Source organism: Pocillopora damicornis, chromosome 9 (assembly GCF_964200805.1).
Source record: "Pocillopora damicornis chromosome 9, jaPocDami1.2, whole genome shotgun sequence".
NCBI lineage: Eukaryota > Metazoa > Cnidaria > Anthozoa > Scleractinia > Pocilloporidae > Pocillopora > Pocillopora damicornis.
Genome location: NC_142678.1, coordinates 6,945,966 through 6,959,669, shown reverse-complemented (window position 1 = coordinate 6,959,669; position 13,704 = coordinate 6,945,966). Strand labels below are relative to the sequence as shown.

General features: G+C 35.1%; 2 protein-coding genes, 1 long non-coding RNA gene and 1 pseudogene across 4 annotated transcripts in view; 2 read left to right on the top strand and 2 right to left on the bottom strand.

Annotated features, from left to right (window-relative positions):
- LOC149039891 (N-acetylated-alpha-linked acidic dipeptidase 2-like) overlaps positions 1 to 450 on the top strand; it is a 1,922-nt pseudogene extending 1,472 nt beyond the window's left edge. The window contains exon 2 of the transcript XR_016179944.1: positions 1 to 450. This exon is cut by the window's left edge and continues 934 nt beyond it. The product of XR_016179944.1 is annotated as an N-acetylated-alpha-linked acidic dipeptidase 2-like (transcript).
- Positions 1 to 13,704, bottom strand: part of LOC113668401 (uncharacterized) — a 114,166-nt gene that overhangs the window by 14,859 nt on the left and 85,603 nt on the right. The gene's annotated exons all lie outside the window — the stretch shown is intronic.
- On the bottom strand, positions 4,240 to 5,722 carry LOC149039890 (uncharacterized). The gene is made up of 5 exons (XR_016179945.1): positions 5,553 to 5,722; positions 5,132 to 5,240; positions 4,914 to 4,981; positions 4,705 to 4,746; positions 4,240 to 4,428 (listed from the first exon to the last, which is right to left on the bottom strand). It is a non-coding gene; the product is annotated as an uncharacterized LOC149039890 (long non-coding RNA).
- On the top strand, positions 10,873 to 12,096 carry LOC149039889 (uncharacterized). The gene is made up of 2 exons (XM_089181795.1): positions 10,873 to 11,071; positions 11,203 to 12,096. Exons 1-2 carry the CDS (start codon positions 10,944 to 10,946, stop codon positions 11,411 to 11,413), a joined length of 339 nt encoding a protein of 112 aa, XP_089037921.1. The 5' UTR covers positions 10,873 to 10,943; the 3' UTR covers positions 11,414 to 12,096.

Sequence of the window (13,704 nt, the reverse complement as noted above, 5' to 3'; positions counted from 1 at the left end):
TTTATGACTTTATGAATGCCAGCCATACTTTCGAACGAGCCAAGTCAAAAATTAATCTGAAAACTGCTGATCCATTGCGCGTGCGCATGGTCAATGATCAAATGGTGCAAATTGAGAAGGCTTTCATCAGTTCTTCGACGCTTTCCGAAAGTTTTATATCCCGACACTTGTTTTCGCGCACAGCTTTACCTTTCCCAGGGGTGTTCCAGGCATATAAAGAAGGAGACATAAATGAAGTGAAAAAGCAGATGACGTTAGTGGCGGAAGCCATCTCTTCTGCAACGAAAATCTTACAGCTGCCACCTCCTGCCTAAGGTAGTAGTAATAAGCTATGTCAGATTACACAAAAGAACCTTTTTTTTTTATTACCACGCTATGTCCTTTTTGTTAATTTATTGTAGACGACCTATAATTGTTTCATTGCAAAAACCTTTTTTGGAATAAAACAGAACAGACAAGGCAAAAAAAGCAGAGCAGAAACGAAAACAAAAACCAGACAAATAATAAAAAATTAATAATAAATAAATCAAAGGTTAAAAAACAACAACAACATGAAACAGGATATAAAATAGAACCTAACGCGCTTAAGGTCCCTTTCATGTTAAAGATCTAGGATCTCCTACAGGAAACTTTTTATTATCTGCGTCCCCTCCTTTTTATTACTTTATCGCAAAGCTCAAAAACTCGGTGAGAGCAATTGAGTTACATCATGAAGTAGCGCAGAAGTACATACTAAACAGACGCCTTTAGTATTATTATTATCATTATTATTATGATTTATTTCGTTGATAACGTAAATTATTTACCGTAAAGAGTTTAAAAGTTGACGTTTCGAGCGTTAGCTCTTTAATATCGCTCTGAAAAAGGGCTAACACTCAAAACGCCAGCTTTTAAACTCTTTACGGTGGCCGATCTACGTTATAAACGCAGTTGATAAGACTAAATTTCCCTGTTATACTCTCCCAAGGACGCAGTACCACAGTTTCTTCAAAAAATTACCCCCTTTACTCAAGGAGAGGCTTTCTGCGTCCCTAGTTTTAACAAAGTCGTCAAGGTGACACTTAAATATACGTTAATATACGTAAGTGCAGTTCTTGGTAATCATAGTGGCTACTGTTTTGCATTTTTTTTTAGGTACTTGCTTAAAACAGTGAAGGTATAAAGTGAACATCTAGTCTGTTCTTTTACTTGCTTGGTTAACGCTGAATGCAGTTTACATATCGCAGTATTATGTTTTTTTCCTGATGAGAATTTTGATTAAATATAGATCGTGATTTGTTCCACTTCATTCGACTCTTGCATGTTAAATTCGTGTTTAGGCGCGAACAAAATTGATGTCTCTAAATGAAAGAGAAATGTAAGTAGACATAACTAAAGCAAATGTAACTATGAGTGCAAAAATTCAATTGTAGGCCAATGCAAGAAAAATTGATGAATAGAAAAGAATTAAAATGATGATTTACCCAGCTTGCGCTTTGTCTTGTCAACAGTTAAGGTGGTCTCTAATGACCTTATGAGTGGCCGTAACCGGCCGTAAGACCTTAAACTCCAGTCCTGAGATGATTTTCGTTCCTTTCAACGAGTGTTTTAAAAACCCGAACGACACGATTGTTTTCACTCCGATTCAAAACACTTCCCATCATTGCTTTGGTGAATAATACAAAGAAGGAGGAGGCTTTAAAGTCACTTCTTTAAATACACGTATTGCTAGATTCTTGGAAAAAATATAAATCATAATGACCGTGAAAAAATTTAATCTTAGAGACCACAAAATGAACTTGACCTAGTTTCGAACAAACTGTTTACATGTAAAGTTATAAACGTAAGTTTAATCATAGCTGCATGATGGTTCTCTCACTAATTTATCCACTTGCACTTTTTACATTAAAATCTAAAAAATAAATCTATTCACTTGTGCATTTTCTGAATATCTATCCTCGACATGAAACTGACTTTCTCACCTAGGCTGACTCCCACAAAGTACCCTTGGAACTCTTTGACTGTCAAGTATCATCAATAACAACAATTAAAATACAAGTCTAACAATCCCTACCCGCAAAGTAGCCGAGCTAATCGAAACAGGAGAGAAATAAACATTAAAATATATTCTTGGATAACAAGTTTGACCCAACAAAGGAAAGGACCAAGAGCGCATGCACACTTCAACAATAAAAAACTGTACGATAAATGATAAATACGCCAATTAGGCACACTGTAAAATTAAAAGAGCTGATTTGGCCCCAAAAATGGGGCCAAAACGAGTGAGTCCAGTTTGGCACTCGCTTAGGGTCAATTCAGCCCCATTGAAATAGGGCTGTTTTTGGCACCAATTTTGGGGCTGAATTGACCCCGTTGTAGGGGCCAAATTGGACCATGTGAAGGGTGAATTTGAAAAATACAGGGGCCACTTTGAAATTTATAGGGGCCAAAACAGCCCCCGAAATTTCAGCCCTCTCACAAATGGCCCCTTTAAAAAGATCCAATTCAGCTCCAATGTGGGCCACTTCAGAAGTAGAGGGCTCTTTCCTCTCCATGCTGATTTTCCCCCTTACATTCAAATAATGAAAATACACCACATACTTTATCTTTCAAACACTCATTTATTAGCTTCTAGATATTGTTTATGTAAAAACCTTTTATGCTACCTGATTTTACAGTTATTAAGAATCTTAATTGTGGTATAAAACAGACAAACTTTGAAACATCATGTGAAAGAATATAACATACATACATATTTAACATTAATTCAACCATTTTCTAAAATAGATCTCTTCCCTAAATCAGTATACTTCTTAACAGTGCAAGCATTGCAAGAAATTACACCCAAGAGACACTTGTGAGTAAAGCTTCCCTTTTCAATGACTTAGCAAATGTGGTAATGTAAAGCAGCTTATAATTAAGACTGATTTAAAGTACAAAAAATTATCAAAATAAGACAGAGGCAACAAATGGTCCAGTTCCTGCACAAGAATATAGACCTTGTTTGATTTGTGCATATGAAAAACAAAGAGCCTTAGAGCAGCAAAGAGTATTCTTCCAGTGGATGTGAGAATACATGCACTCATATTACTACTCTAGATATTATCAAAATATAAACTATCAGCAAGTACTACCGCAGGCATTGCCAAGTCATTGAAAATAGAGGAAACAGCGACAAGAGTCTGCCTGTACCCAATTTCAAGCAATACTTGCTCTAAAAAAAGTCAAAATTGCCTTTGACCGATTGTAAGAAAATATAAATAAGCCAAGTAACCCAATGAGAGCATCGAGAATCTTTCTTATGAGAAGTGACAAATTACACTTCCCTCTGTTACTATATTCAGGTGATTGATGTATTGAAGATCTCCAACAATTAAAATTTGTGCTGGACATAATCTCTGATTGCTGAATCAACATCAGCTACTCTATGCAATAAAAACAAGTTTTACAACCACATTAAAATCAAGCCAAAGTGCAAAAAGTGCCTGTAGCCAGAAAAAAAGAATATATATATACACACTTAAGTTAAAGAATTAAAGAGGACGCATCAATTCTCTGTGACTGAGTTTTGTGCCTAAGTGCTTGTCAGACAGAAAAGTTCTGTCTGACAAGTGCTTAGGTGCGAAATTCAGAGTCACAGAGAATTGATGTGTCCTCTTTAATTCTTTAACTTATGTATACTTAGCTCTACTACCACAGCATTGAGCACTTTATGCCAAGGTAGACTCTACCCCCACATTTACATATATATATATATGTATATATATATATTGTTTTTCTAAAACTATAAGCTAAAACACCAGAAATGGAAGTGGAAGTTTAGCTCAATGTGTGTAATTTGTCTCCCATTCAAGACTTGAAAAACTAATGTATGACTCCCAAAATATCTGAAAAAAATCAGCTATTCTATGTCCAATATTTATCTAATGGTTTGACAACAGGAATATTTTAAAAAATTGCAAAATCAAAAAAACTAAACAAATAGGCAAAATTAATACAACCCCAAAGTACTTGAACCTTTGTATCTGGACTTCATTGGCAAATGGGCTCAGAAATTTTAGCTGTTCATCTTAGTACCAAAGTAGCAGTTTTTTGGACTTGTACCTCCAAAATGGTCACAACTTCATTAAATGCATGTGATGACAAACACACAAGAACAAAGGTCATGAACTTAAAAGGTGAGAGTAATTATTTTGCAACTTTTTATTTTAAGGCAAGAGATTCAGCACCACAAAATTGTCTCTCTTCACTGCAAGCAGAAGAGGTGAAGCAATAGATTTTTAGACCATACCAATCCATTCAGTTTCCAAGTCAACTTAGTCTAGTATCCTGCTAACCATACAAGGATACTCTGCAATGATTTTTTTTTGCAATCCACTGTTGCTCAGAGTACTTTAGGCTGCTGATGAGATATCCCTTCTGGGTATCCAACTCTACTGAGGCAGAGAACTGTACAAAAAAACAAACAAATGAGCAAATTAATTTGTTGTCGGAGAACAGTAAATTTTTGCAACTACAAAGTTGCAAATAATTTGTAAGCAAACTGTGCATAAGAAGTAAAAACACAATAATGGTGATCATCAATAATGTATTTTCACCAAACTGTATATGTACTTATCAAGAAAAGAAATCATACATCTATGCACTTCAGTTTTAGTTCAGTATTCATGAATAAATAAGGATTGCTTGTAGACTTAAAAAACAAAACAAAGAAAAGTTTCTTACCCTCGATGGTAGTTGGAATTTCGAAAGCCATTCAGGAGGAACCTGTAGGTAAATATTTGTTTTCAAAAAAATTAAACTGTCTGATAACATCCTATCAATTCACTAATTTTTTAATTTACCAGATTTAAAAATTGGGTTTACTTTGTTTTATGTATGGTGCAAGTAAATACATATCTAATATATTTCAATAAAAATAAAGCAAATCTGGCCATTTTTGTAGGTGCAATCCCCGAGATTTGTCATCTTTAACTGACCAACTGGCACCTTGTGTGTTTTCCTTTAGGATATAATCGAAAGAAAGTAATCGATAATGTACTCTTCACCATCCTGCTAAGTTTAATATACAAGAACTTACTTAGACAGTGCTCAGTTCTGTCGCCTCGTCCGTAAAACAGAGATCCTTGAGCGATTTATAATATCGATTTACCCATTTCTTTCGGTGCCAATGTCACCTCTAAATTTTCATAATCGCTGATGTTTTCTGAATCATCAATCGACGTTTGAACCGTCTTACTCGAAGGACTTGATTCTGCACGCTGAAAGAGTGAGAGCCAAAAAATCAGCTTAAGTGGATGCAAACAAAGACATAGACATAAAAATATCAGTTCATCTTCTCAAGAAAAAGATTAAGAATTCAGAGTGAGAGATCCTAAAATCAGAGAATCTTGAAATAAGTTAAATCCATCTTGTGCAAATGCAATATTCGAACTGTAACCGTCTCTATCTCTCGGCGCCAAAATTTGATCACGTGACTTTAGTTGCGAAACCGCTGAGACTCAACAAGACTCGGGAGAAGAGGCGAACCATTCATGCGTCAAATTCTCTGGTGGGAAAATTAATTATCGTACCGACGAAGAACTCGTGTCATCTCTAGGTTCAGCGTTCATTGCAATCAATTTCTTGAGCTTTAGACGCTCTTTTATAATAGGGATGTAGTGCCTTGGTACGTCTGCATCTTGGGCGACCGCAAGGAGATCTTGGCCATCGCAACCGTCTTTTTCTGCGAGATAAGATACGAACAAAGATCAATGGAGCGGTCAAGTTTGTGAATGTAAAGTTGCAGTAAAATACGTTGTTAAGAAATTTCTTTTGCCTACCTTTCCTTTCTTAAGTCTCATTCCATGCGACTGTAGCCAAGAAACAGCCTCTTCAGTGACGAATTCGCTGCTATAATTCATTATTGTTTCCGACGCACGTGGTCTCGGTTCGACTAATGCCATCACAGCCAGCTCACGCTCACGTCTCGAGAAAAAGCCAACGATTAATTCGTTGTGTGACTCGGTGTTCAGTTACGAGAGGAACCGTTGAAAATTTGAACACTTTATAAGGAATAGTATAGGGAACGAAATATGATCGAAAAAAGAAAATTATTTTCATATTTTCTTTTTTTTTCAAAAATTGCACCTCGTTGGGGCCAAATTGGTCAATCCTACTTGGCTCTTGGAAGGGCCAAATTGAGAAAAAGTTCCAAAGTAGAATTCATAGGGGCCAATTCAGACTTTGGAGGGGTCTAAATGGTACTTGTCACGCCCGTTTTGGCTCAAATAGTCCAAAACGAACCTTGATGGGCCAAACTGGCCCTCGAGAAATTGGGGCCAATTTGGCTTTTGGGGTCAATTGGGCTCTTTTCATTTTACAGTGCATCACCTATCACAACTGTAATAAAGTTTACACGCAGAAAGAAAATGAAACTTAAATATTTTAATTTTCTTAATTTATCATCTCAGTGTGGAGGTGAACATAAGCGTCCTCTTGCATCAAAATATTCAGCAGCTGTGTATGTAATTAGTTATATTTCTCACTATTAAAACCTCACAACATCACCGATAATAACAATAATAACATTTAAAATAATGATGACAACAATTATAATTATAATAATTTCAATAATAACTATAATGATAAAGTAAAGGCCTTGTTTGAATCTTCGTACTCAGCATGTTCCCTGCACTTGAAAGAACACAAGCACGAGTAAGAAACTTCCAAACATTGTATGAAGACGATTGTCCAAAAGAGAAATACTCATTGATATGGAGAATGATATTTATAAACTAGCGGCCATTTACATCCGTAACAATTTCCCTCTTCTCAATTGTTCCTTATTCCCCTATCGTCACAACTACGTCCATGCCAATATCAAATGCCCTAAAGAGAAACAGAATTAACTCAAAAACATTAACAATCTCATGAACAAAAACGATTTCAAACTAAAGAAATAAAAATGATCATTAAGTTTATCGTAGGTATATTGGTTTGCAATTACTTGGACCTTCGCATTTCCTTTGTGTCTTGTTCTTATATAGGAAAGGGAGATTTATTTTCACTTTGGAAACACAGGCACTTATATCAGATTAAGTTGTATGATTGAAGGAATAGGGAATCACTAGCATTAATTATGTCCAATTTTGTACTTTTAAAGCGATGTTGTTTGAACTTCAATCCTTTGTAACCGTGTGCTCTTATTCATCAACTATTTCAAAATTATAGCCCAAGATTTCTATCGAGTGATATTTAATAAGGGTGAAGCCCGATTTAACCATGACGCAAAGAAATATAAAGCGAACGGGGTAATTGTCTTTATAGTTAGTATAAATATACAGGTCGTTCAAAACTTAAACTCATATTTTTACTTTAATCCTTTTTACGGGTCGCACAATTTTAGGCTACTCGTTTTATTCGCTATCTGTCAAAGAGATAGCGAGTAGCGTGGTCAGTCAGATCGTTGCATTAATAGCGAACACCAGTAGGTGGTCCGAATGAAAATTTATTACGTCAATTATAACTGACGGTTGTTTAATTTAATTTTGACGTAACAGTTGACGATCACAGAATTGAGACGTATTTCCCTTTGGCCGAAACTACAACGACGGAGTCATATTTTATTTATTCTTCATCGACCAATGCTGTATAGTATATCCTTATCGTGAATCCTAGGCCCATGTCAAAATTGATAGCCCGCACGAAAAAAAGGAAAAAAAAAACGAGAAAAAATGAGATATATTGACAATTTTACAACGAAGTAAAAAAAAAAAAAGGCACAAAGTTGTTGAGAAATATTATAGGTGGAAAGTACATTACGCCATTACATCTTCCTTTTTCTTTTTATTTTTCTCCTATCCTCTTTAGTTTGTCCTCAGCGATAAGAATATTTAAACATGTTCTTTTCGTTTTATCATCAATGGTGTAACGGAAGAGGGAAATTGTTGCGTCGCATAACTTGAAGACAAAAGACTTTTGCACCTACATCGATCGTTTTAGTTACTTCAATGTGATGACCTAAAGTTGAACACTTTCAACGTGAAGCAATTACAAAGCTGGAAAAGAATGTTTACACGAGTTAGAGTACTCCCAAATTTTTGAAACGTTCGGGAACAATATTTCAGTATGTTTTGAGTTTTAGTTCACCGTGCAGGTAAACGTTTGTATGTAAAACATATCAGGTTCGTTTGATCTTTTCGTAGGTTCTTTGGCTCGATTTTATGCAGAGCATGGTCAAATTGGACGCTCCCCTGATATACCGTTTAAGCTTACCAAAAAAAGTTTTCCTTGTTAAAAAATCAAAATAAGCTTCAGAAACAATTTTTTTTCAATGTGCAGCAACATAAGAAACTTGTAGTTCATAGCAACATCCACATCACAATACGTACGTTTAGATAAAAACAGAAAAACAACATAAAAACGTAATTGCTTTTAAATACCCTTCATTAATGTGAAAAGGGGATGTTATTTAGCGAATAATTTTTGTAGCTGTTAGTAAATTTTTCATTGATATGTGTATTTCGTCTTATTTCTACCAACCAGATCATGCCTTTGGGAATTTTTAAGCAAACCCCTTTGTGCTCGTTTGAGCGAGACTAAACAACGCTCCACACAAGGCACGTTTGAACTGTTTTTTTTTTTTTTTTTTCAAATTTCAATTTCTACATGGTGAACACGGTCGCTGGTGCACTGTAGCCCATCAAGCTATTAATCCAAAAGAACCTATGACTCCTGAGGAGTCTAGCGTTTTTAATCTTTTCGCACGACTTAGGTATTCGTTTTATAACGTAAAGAATGGAGTCCTCAACCAGCGAGTAATGATCGAAACGTTGACGGTACATTTTCAGTGCAGAGGAGTGGAAAAGATACTCAAGTTCAAGGTTGAACCATGCAAAGAAAGTTAACATTTTAGTTGCAAAGACTACTTAAGAAGAGATTTCATTAAATTTAAAGAGCAGTTCCTTATTGTTATTGTTAAAACCATTGATAACTGTTTCTGTATATGATATAATAAACGTTGCATGTCAGAAGGATTGTTATTATCCTTTAAATTAAAGTGAAAGATTGATGCGAATTTAACTGATAGATTAAATGGTATTAATTTTTGTTTAGATTAAATTTTTAACTTCACCTCAATGAACTCTTGTCATAAATATGGTAAAAACAATTCATCCTGTTATCTGCAGCATGAAGAATATAGATAATTTAGTTGTCTAAGGAAGTTTCATTCTCGAACTATGCTTTTTTATGTGATGATTTCCGTTTCTTAATTGATTTTCATTTGCCCATCGTGAAGGCCACGTCCGTTCCAATACCGATAGCCCTGGCGACAAACAAAAACAATAACAAAATTGATACACGTTTAGAATCGAAAAAAATTTAAGAAGAGATATAAATAACTGAATATAACTGAGATCTTTGAACTTCTGAGATGCTTAATATTTCCACCCATTATGTAACTTACTAAATTTTCAAATGGAGCACGTAATTTATCTTTTCTTTTAAATAAAAAATAAATAAAATGAAACACATCTCAAAGATTATGAGAACAATGGCCACAGCTATTTATACATTCACATTTCTGCGTTGCTCTTTTACGATAAACCCAGCCCTTGTTTTCGTCTTCAAGTGACACTTACATTATGTAGCTAACTCTGTCGCATAACTGAGGGACAAAGATCTTTGTAGGTACATTCAAGTACTTCATTTTGACTTTTCAAAACTGAAATGTTTTTTTTCTTTTCCACTGAGGAATTTCCTACTCCAAACCATGAAGAAGACTACTCCAGAAACTATTCAAGAAGAGGATTTAGTCGTTGTAGTTATGGTAAAGGGTAACTATAGTTTTTGACGCTGTCAAGGGTCATTAAGCTGAAGATGGCTACAATTTTGTTAAAAGGTAGAACATATTAGGCCTCCATCTAGAAATCCAATGATTGAACACTCCTTTTTCTATCAAATAGGCTTTTAAGTTGTAAAGAATAGCGCCAGTTATGGAAAGTAAAGCGCACTTTCAGCTCCTAAAATATTAAAGGCTTTTGTGCTTGGATAACGCTGTATAGCTCCCAATGTTCAATGAAATAATGAAAGGGTAACTGTACGTTTTGACAAAGTCGAAAAGGGCATTATAAGGTTTCAAGAGTATTAAGCCCATATTTGTTACAATTTTGGTAAAAGAAAAAACGTACTAAGCCTATATCAAGGAAAATAATGATCAAAGTTTCCTTTCTAAAAAGGAGAAAAATTCAAGTCGTTAAGGATTGCGTCAATAGTGGCGTATAACTGTCATTGTAGCCTTCAAATACAGTTGACGATGAGAGGTAGAAGTCTCCAATTTTACTTAATCCACACGAGATAAAACAGTTAAACAACGAAATTAGTAAGTAGATTTTACTGTCAAAAAATGGAAATGATAGAATAAAATATAGTGAACCAAAAAACAAAACGTGAATAGTCAGGCTCATTTGGAAACGCTGTGTTTTATCAAACACCACAATTTAGCCATCGGCGCGTCTTCTTTTCAACATAACTGAGTCAATATTTTATGTACACTTGATATTATCCCGATGATTGGAGTGCATTTGTTTTACCTTTCACACTTACACCTAAAGCTGAGACTTGAGGCTCTCTTTGCAAACTCAGGAACAAAACAAGAAAAAATGGACAGAAAAAAAAAAAAAAAAGGATTTGCGATGTGAAGGCCATATTAAGATGAAATGGAGATTAAGACAAATATTGCTCGTTTAACATTTTCAGTAGTTATATAAATAGCTGGGAGACTGTATTGCAATCATGTTTTGATCTTGATGCTCATGGACGTAAAAGAAGTATTTGTATATAATCTTGAGTCAATATCTATCATGACAGTAATTAGTATTTTTTTGTTGTTTTTGGACCAAAAAAGGTCTGCCCACGCCCCATCCAAAGCGTAAAAGTTGTGCCGCTTGAATCAAAAATTGATCATCGAGGTAGACTTCGAGATGAACAAGATTCTCTTAATAGCTCTGCTTGCCTTGATGCTTGCCATAAGCTTGGGATTTTCGTCTGACGAGGACGAAAACCAGGCGAAATATACCGCGACAAAGGAAGTCAGAGACGATTTAGATAGGTAAATCAAAATATATTTTTAAATCTCTATCATCATCATTATCCTTTGCACCATGAATTATGGTAGGTTTTTTGGTGCACTTAATAGATGCAGATTCAGAAAAACCAATATATTTTTCGTTTAAACCAAAGTGACTTCGACTGGAATAGTGAGGACGAGGACGAAGACAACGATGAGCCAAAAGTAGAGAAGGAAAAGATAGACGGTTACATCGTTGAAGGCGAAGCTGACAAACCCTTGTCCGGTCCACTGCAGAAATCAGCTGATCCAATCTTCACGGTCATTTCTCGCTTAATCCGCCGTGGCATCCGCCGAAGAAGTCGTCGAAGGAGACAAGGCTAATGCATTAAGACCAGTCGCAAGGAGATAAGGTGGCTTTCAATGGTAAGAGAAAAAAGTTCACGAGATGAAGAGAAGAGAAGATGATATAAGCCAGGATTTGAGTGAACTAGAGACTTTGCTAAACTACTAAATAACTGAATCATTTTTGTATCATAGTTTATCATAAATTTAGATCAAAGAAATCAGAGGCCCTTCCCATCCTTTGCCGACTCCCTCATCAATAGTTTTTCATGTATGGTTACAACCACCGAACTGGGTATTTAGAGAAAAAAAAGAAAGGATCATCATTTATTGCTCGAACTCTAAACAATTGTCAGAACAACTGTTTGAAGTACGTTTCTTTCTTTTTTTTGTACGTTTTTAACTTGCTTTACTTACTGGACTTTATCTCACTAGAATATCCAGAATAATTTCTTTTTAAAAGATCTAACTTTTTAAGACGTAGTGGCAACAGCCACTCTTATGTGTAGTTACACCTTAAGTAACTACACATAACTACACCTTAATTTGTCTAACGTATGTAATGGTTACCTTGCAGGCTTGATAAGGATCATTTAATCTGGAGAAAACAAAACAACTCTTCTTTTTCTTATTGCTGAGTCTGTAACATTTTTAGCAAGCTGATTCAACAATTTTAATGATATGTTTTTAAATGATGGTGGTTAATTTCAATAAACGGAAAGCAAAATAACGACTTGTCTTCTCTGTAATGTATTTACCCATCTTGCAACTTACTCCTCTTTGGTAATGAGATTACACTTTCAATCAGTCATTCCCATCGACGTTGATTGAAATGCAAATATTTTCAGTGTATCTTATATTCAAAAGAAACTACGCTATTGATTGCCCTGAGTTTATGTTTAGTGTTTGACCTGCCCCGTGTTATCAAACTTGCGGCTCATTTATGAATTTTTTATATTCCTTTCAAGCAACCATAAATGATCTCGGCTTCCTCCGTTCGCTACCACTAAGGTAAACGTTTGCGAATGTGCATAAAGCTTCGTAATAATCTCGACTTTTTAAAAACTGAACCGAGTCCTCCTCCCAGTAAGTTTTAACTCGTAGCTCGGAGCAAGATACTGAGCTTAGGGTTGTAAAGTTTCAACGCAGGCTGCTCTAGACCCCATCCTCCGAACTTGCCTCTTATCGTTGAACACACTTCTTGGATTTGAAATCACGTGTGAATTTCGAGTAACATTAATATTTAGACCCCACTGAGTACACTTCTTAGCGCTGCATTTTTATTTATTCTTTCAGCTCGGGTCGAAAAGCAATAAAAATATTAGTGATTATTTTGTGGTCTTGGAGTTCGGAAAAAGTATTTGATTTAGAAAGATTTCAGTATGAAAGAAATTTAATAAGTACACTCAGCAATATCGAAAAATGGCGAAATTAACATGAAAAAAATTATTCTATTCTAGCGGTGAAGAGTAACAAACTCACACGTTTTAGGGGATGAAAACATTACTTATAACATGCAACGTTTATTATATTTCATACAGAGGTAATTATCAAGTTAAGAGCACCATAACTCATAATCAGGAACACCTTTCAAAATCTTGATGATATCTCCTCTACTATTTTTATTTAATAATGATACATATATATATAGCTCTTTGGCATACAAAGCTTCGCTTTCATGTCCAAATTGAGCACTCTACTAGGATGAGTCATTGCTGCTAGCATTATGCATGCTCACTAGTTTATCTAGTTTGAGCACTCTGGCATGGCTTAGATGATACCACACGTGTGAGATCACTTGGGGTGGCTATATAGCCTTACCTCCATCCTAGCATCAGCACTGCACTGATGAGGCCCAGAAGGCCGAAACAGTACTGTCTGCAGTTAGTTATATATATATATATATATATATATATATATATATATATATATATATATATATATATATTACATAGTATAGTAGAATAGTAATATTTTTATTTGTGCTTGAGCTTCTAGTTAAGACTTGAGTAATTTCCCTTTCCGCTTATAAATCAAAATGTACCGTGAACGTTTTTATCATTGCCCACCAGCTGAAAACTCAATTCTTTTAGCCATACGTAGACAGCTTATTTGAGCATTGCATAGCTATAGAAAGGTAGGCCTATTTGCTAATCTCGTCTGATGAATGTAAATCGAGGAAGATTGTTCCATGCATATATTCCACTAGATCAAAGGTAGTACCGTTGTCTTGCCTTATTAACATTAAACGTCTCCATTCAAATCAATAGAAAGCAGGAAAATGCCATAATTTCAACTCTTCTTATCGGGTATTTGTGGTTTAATATCTT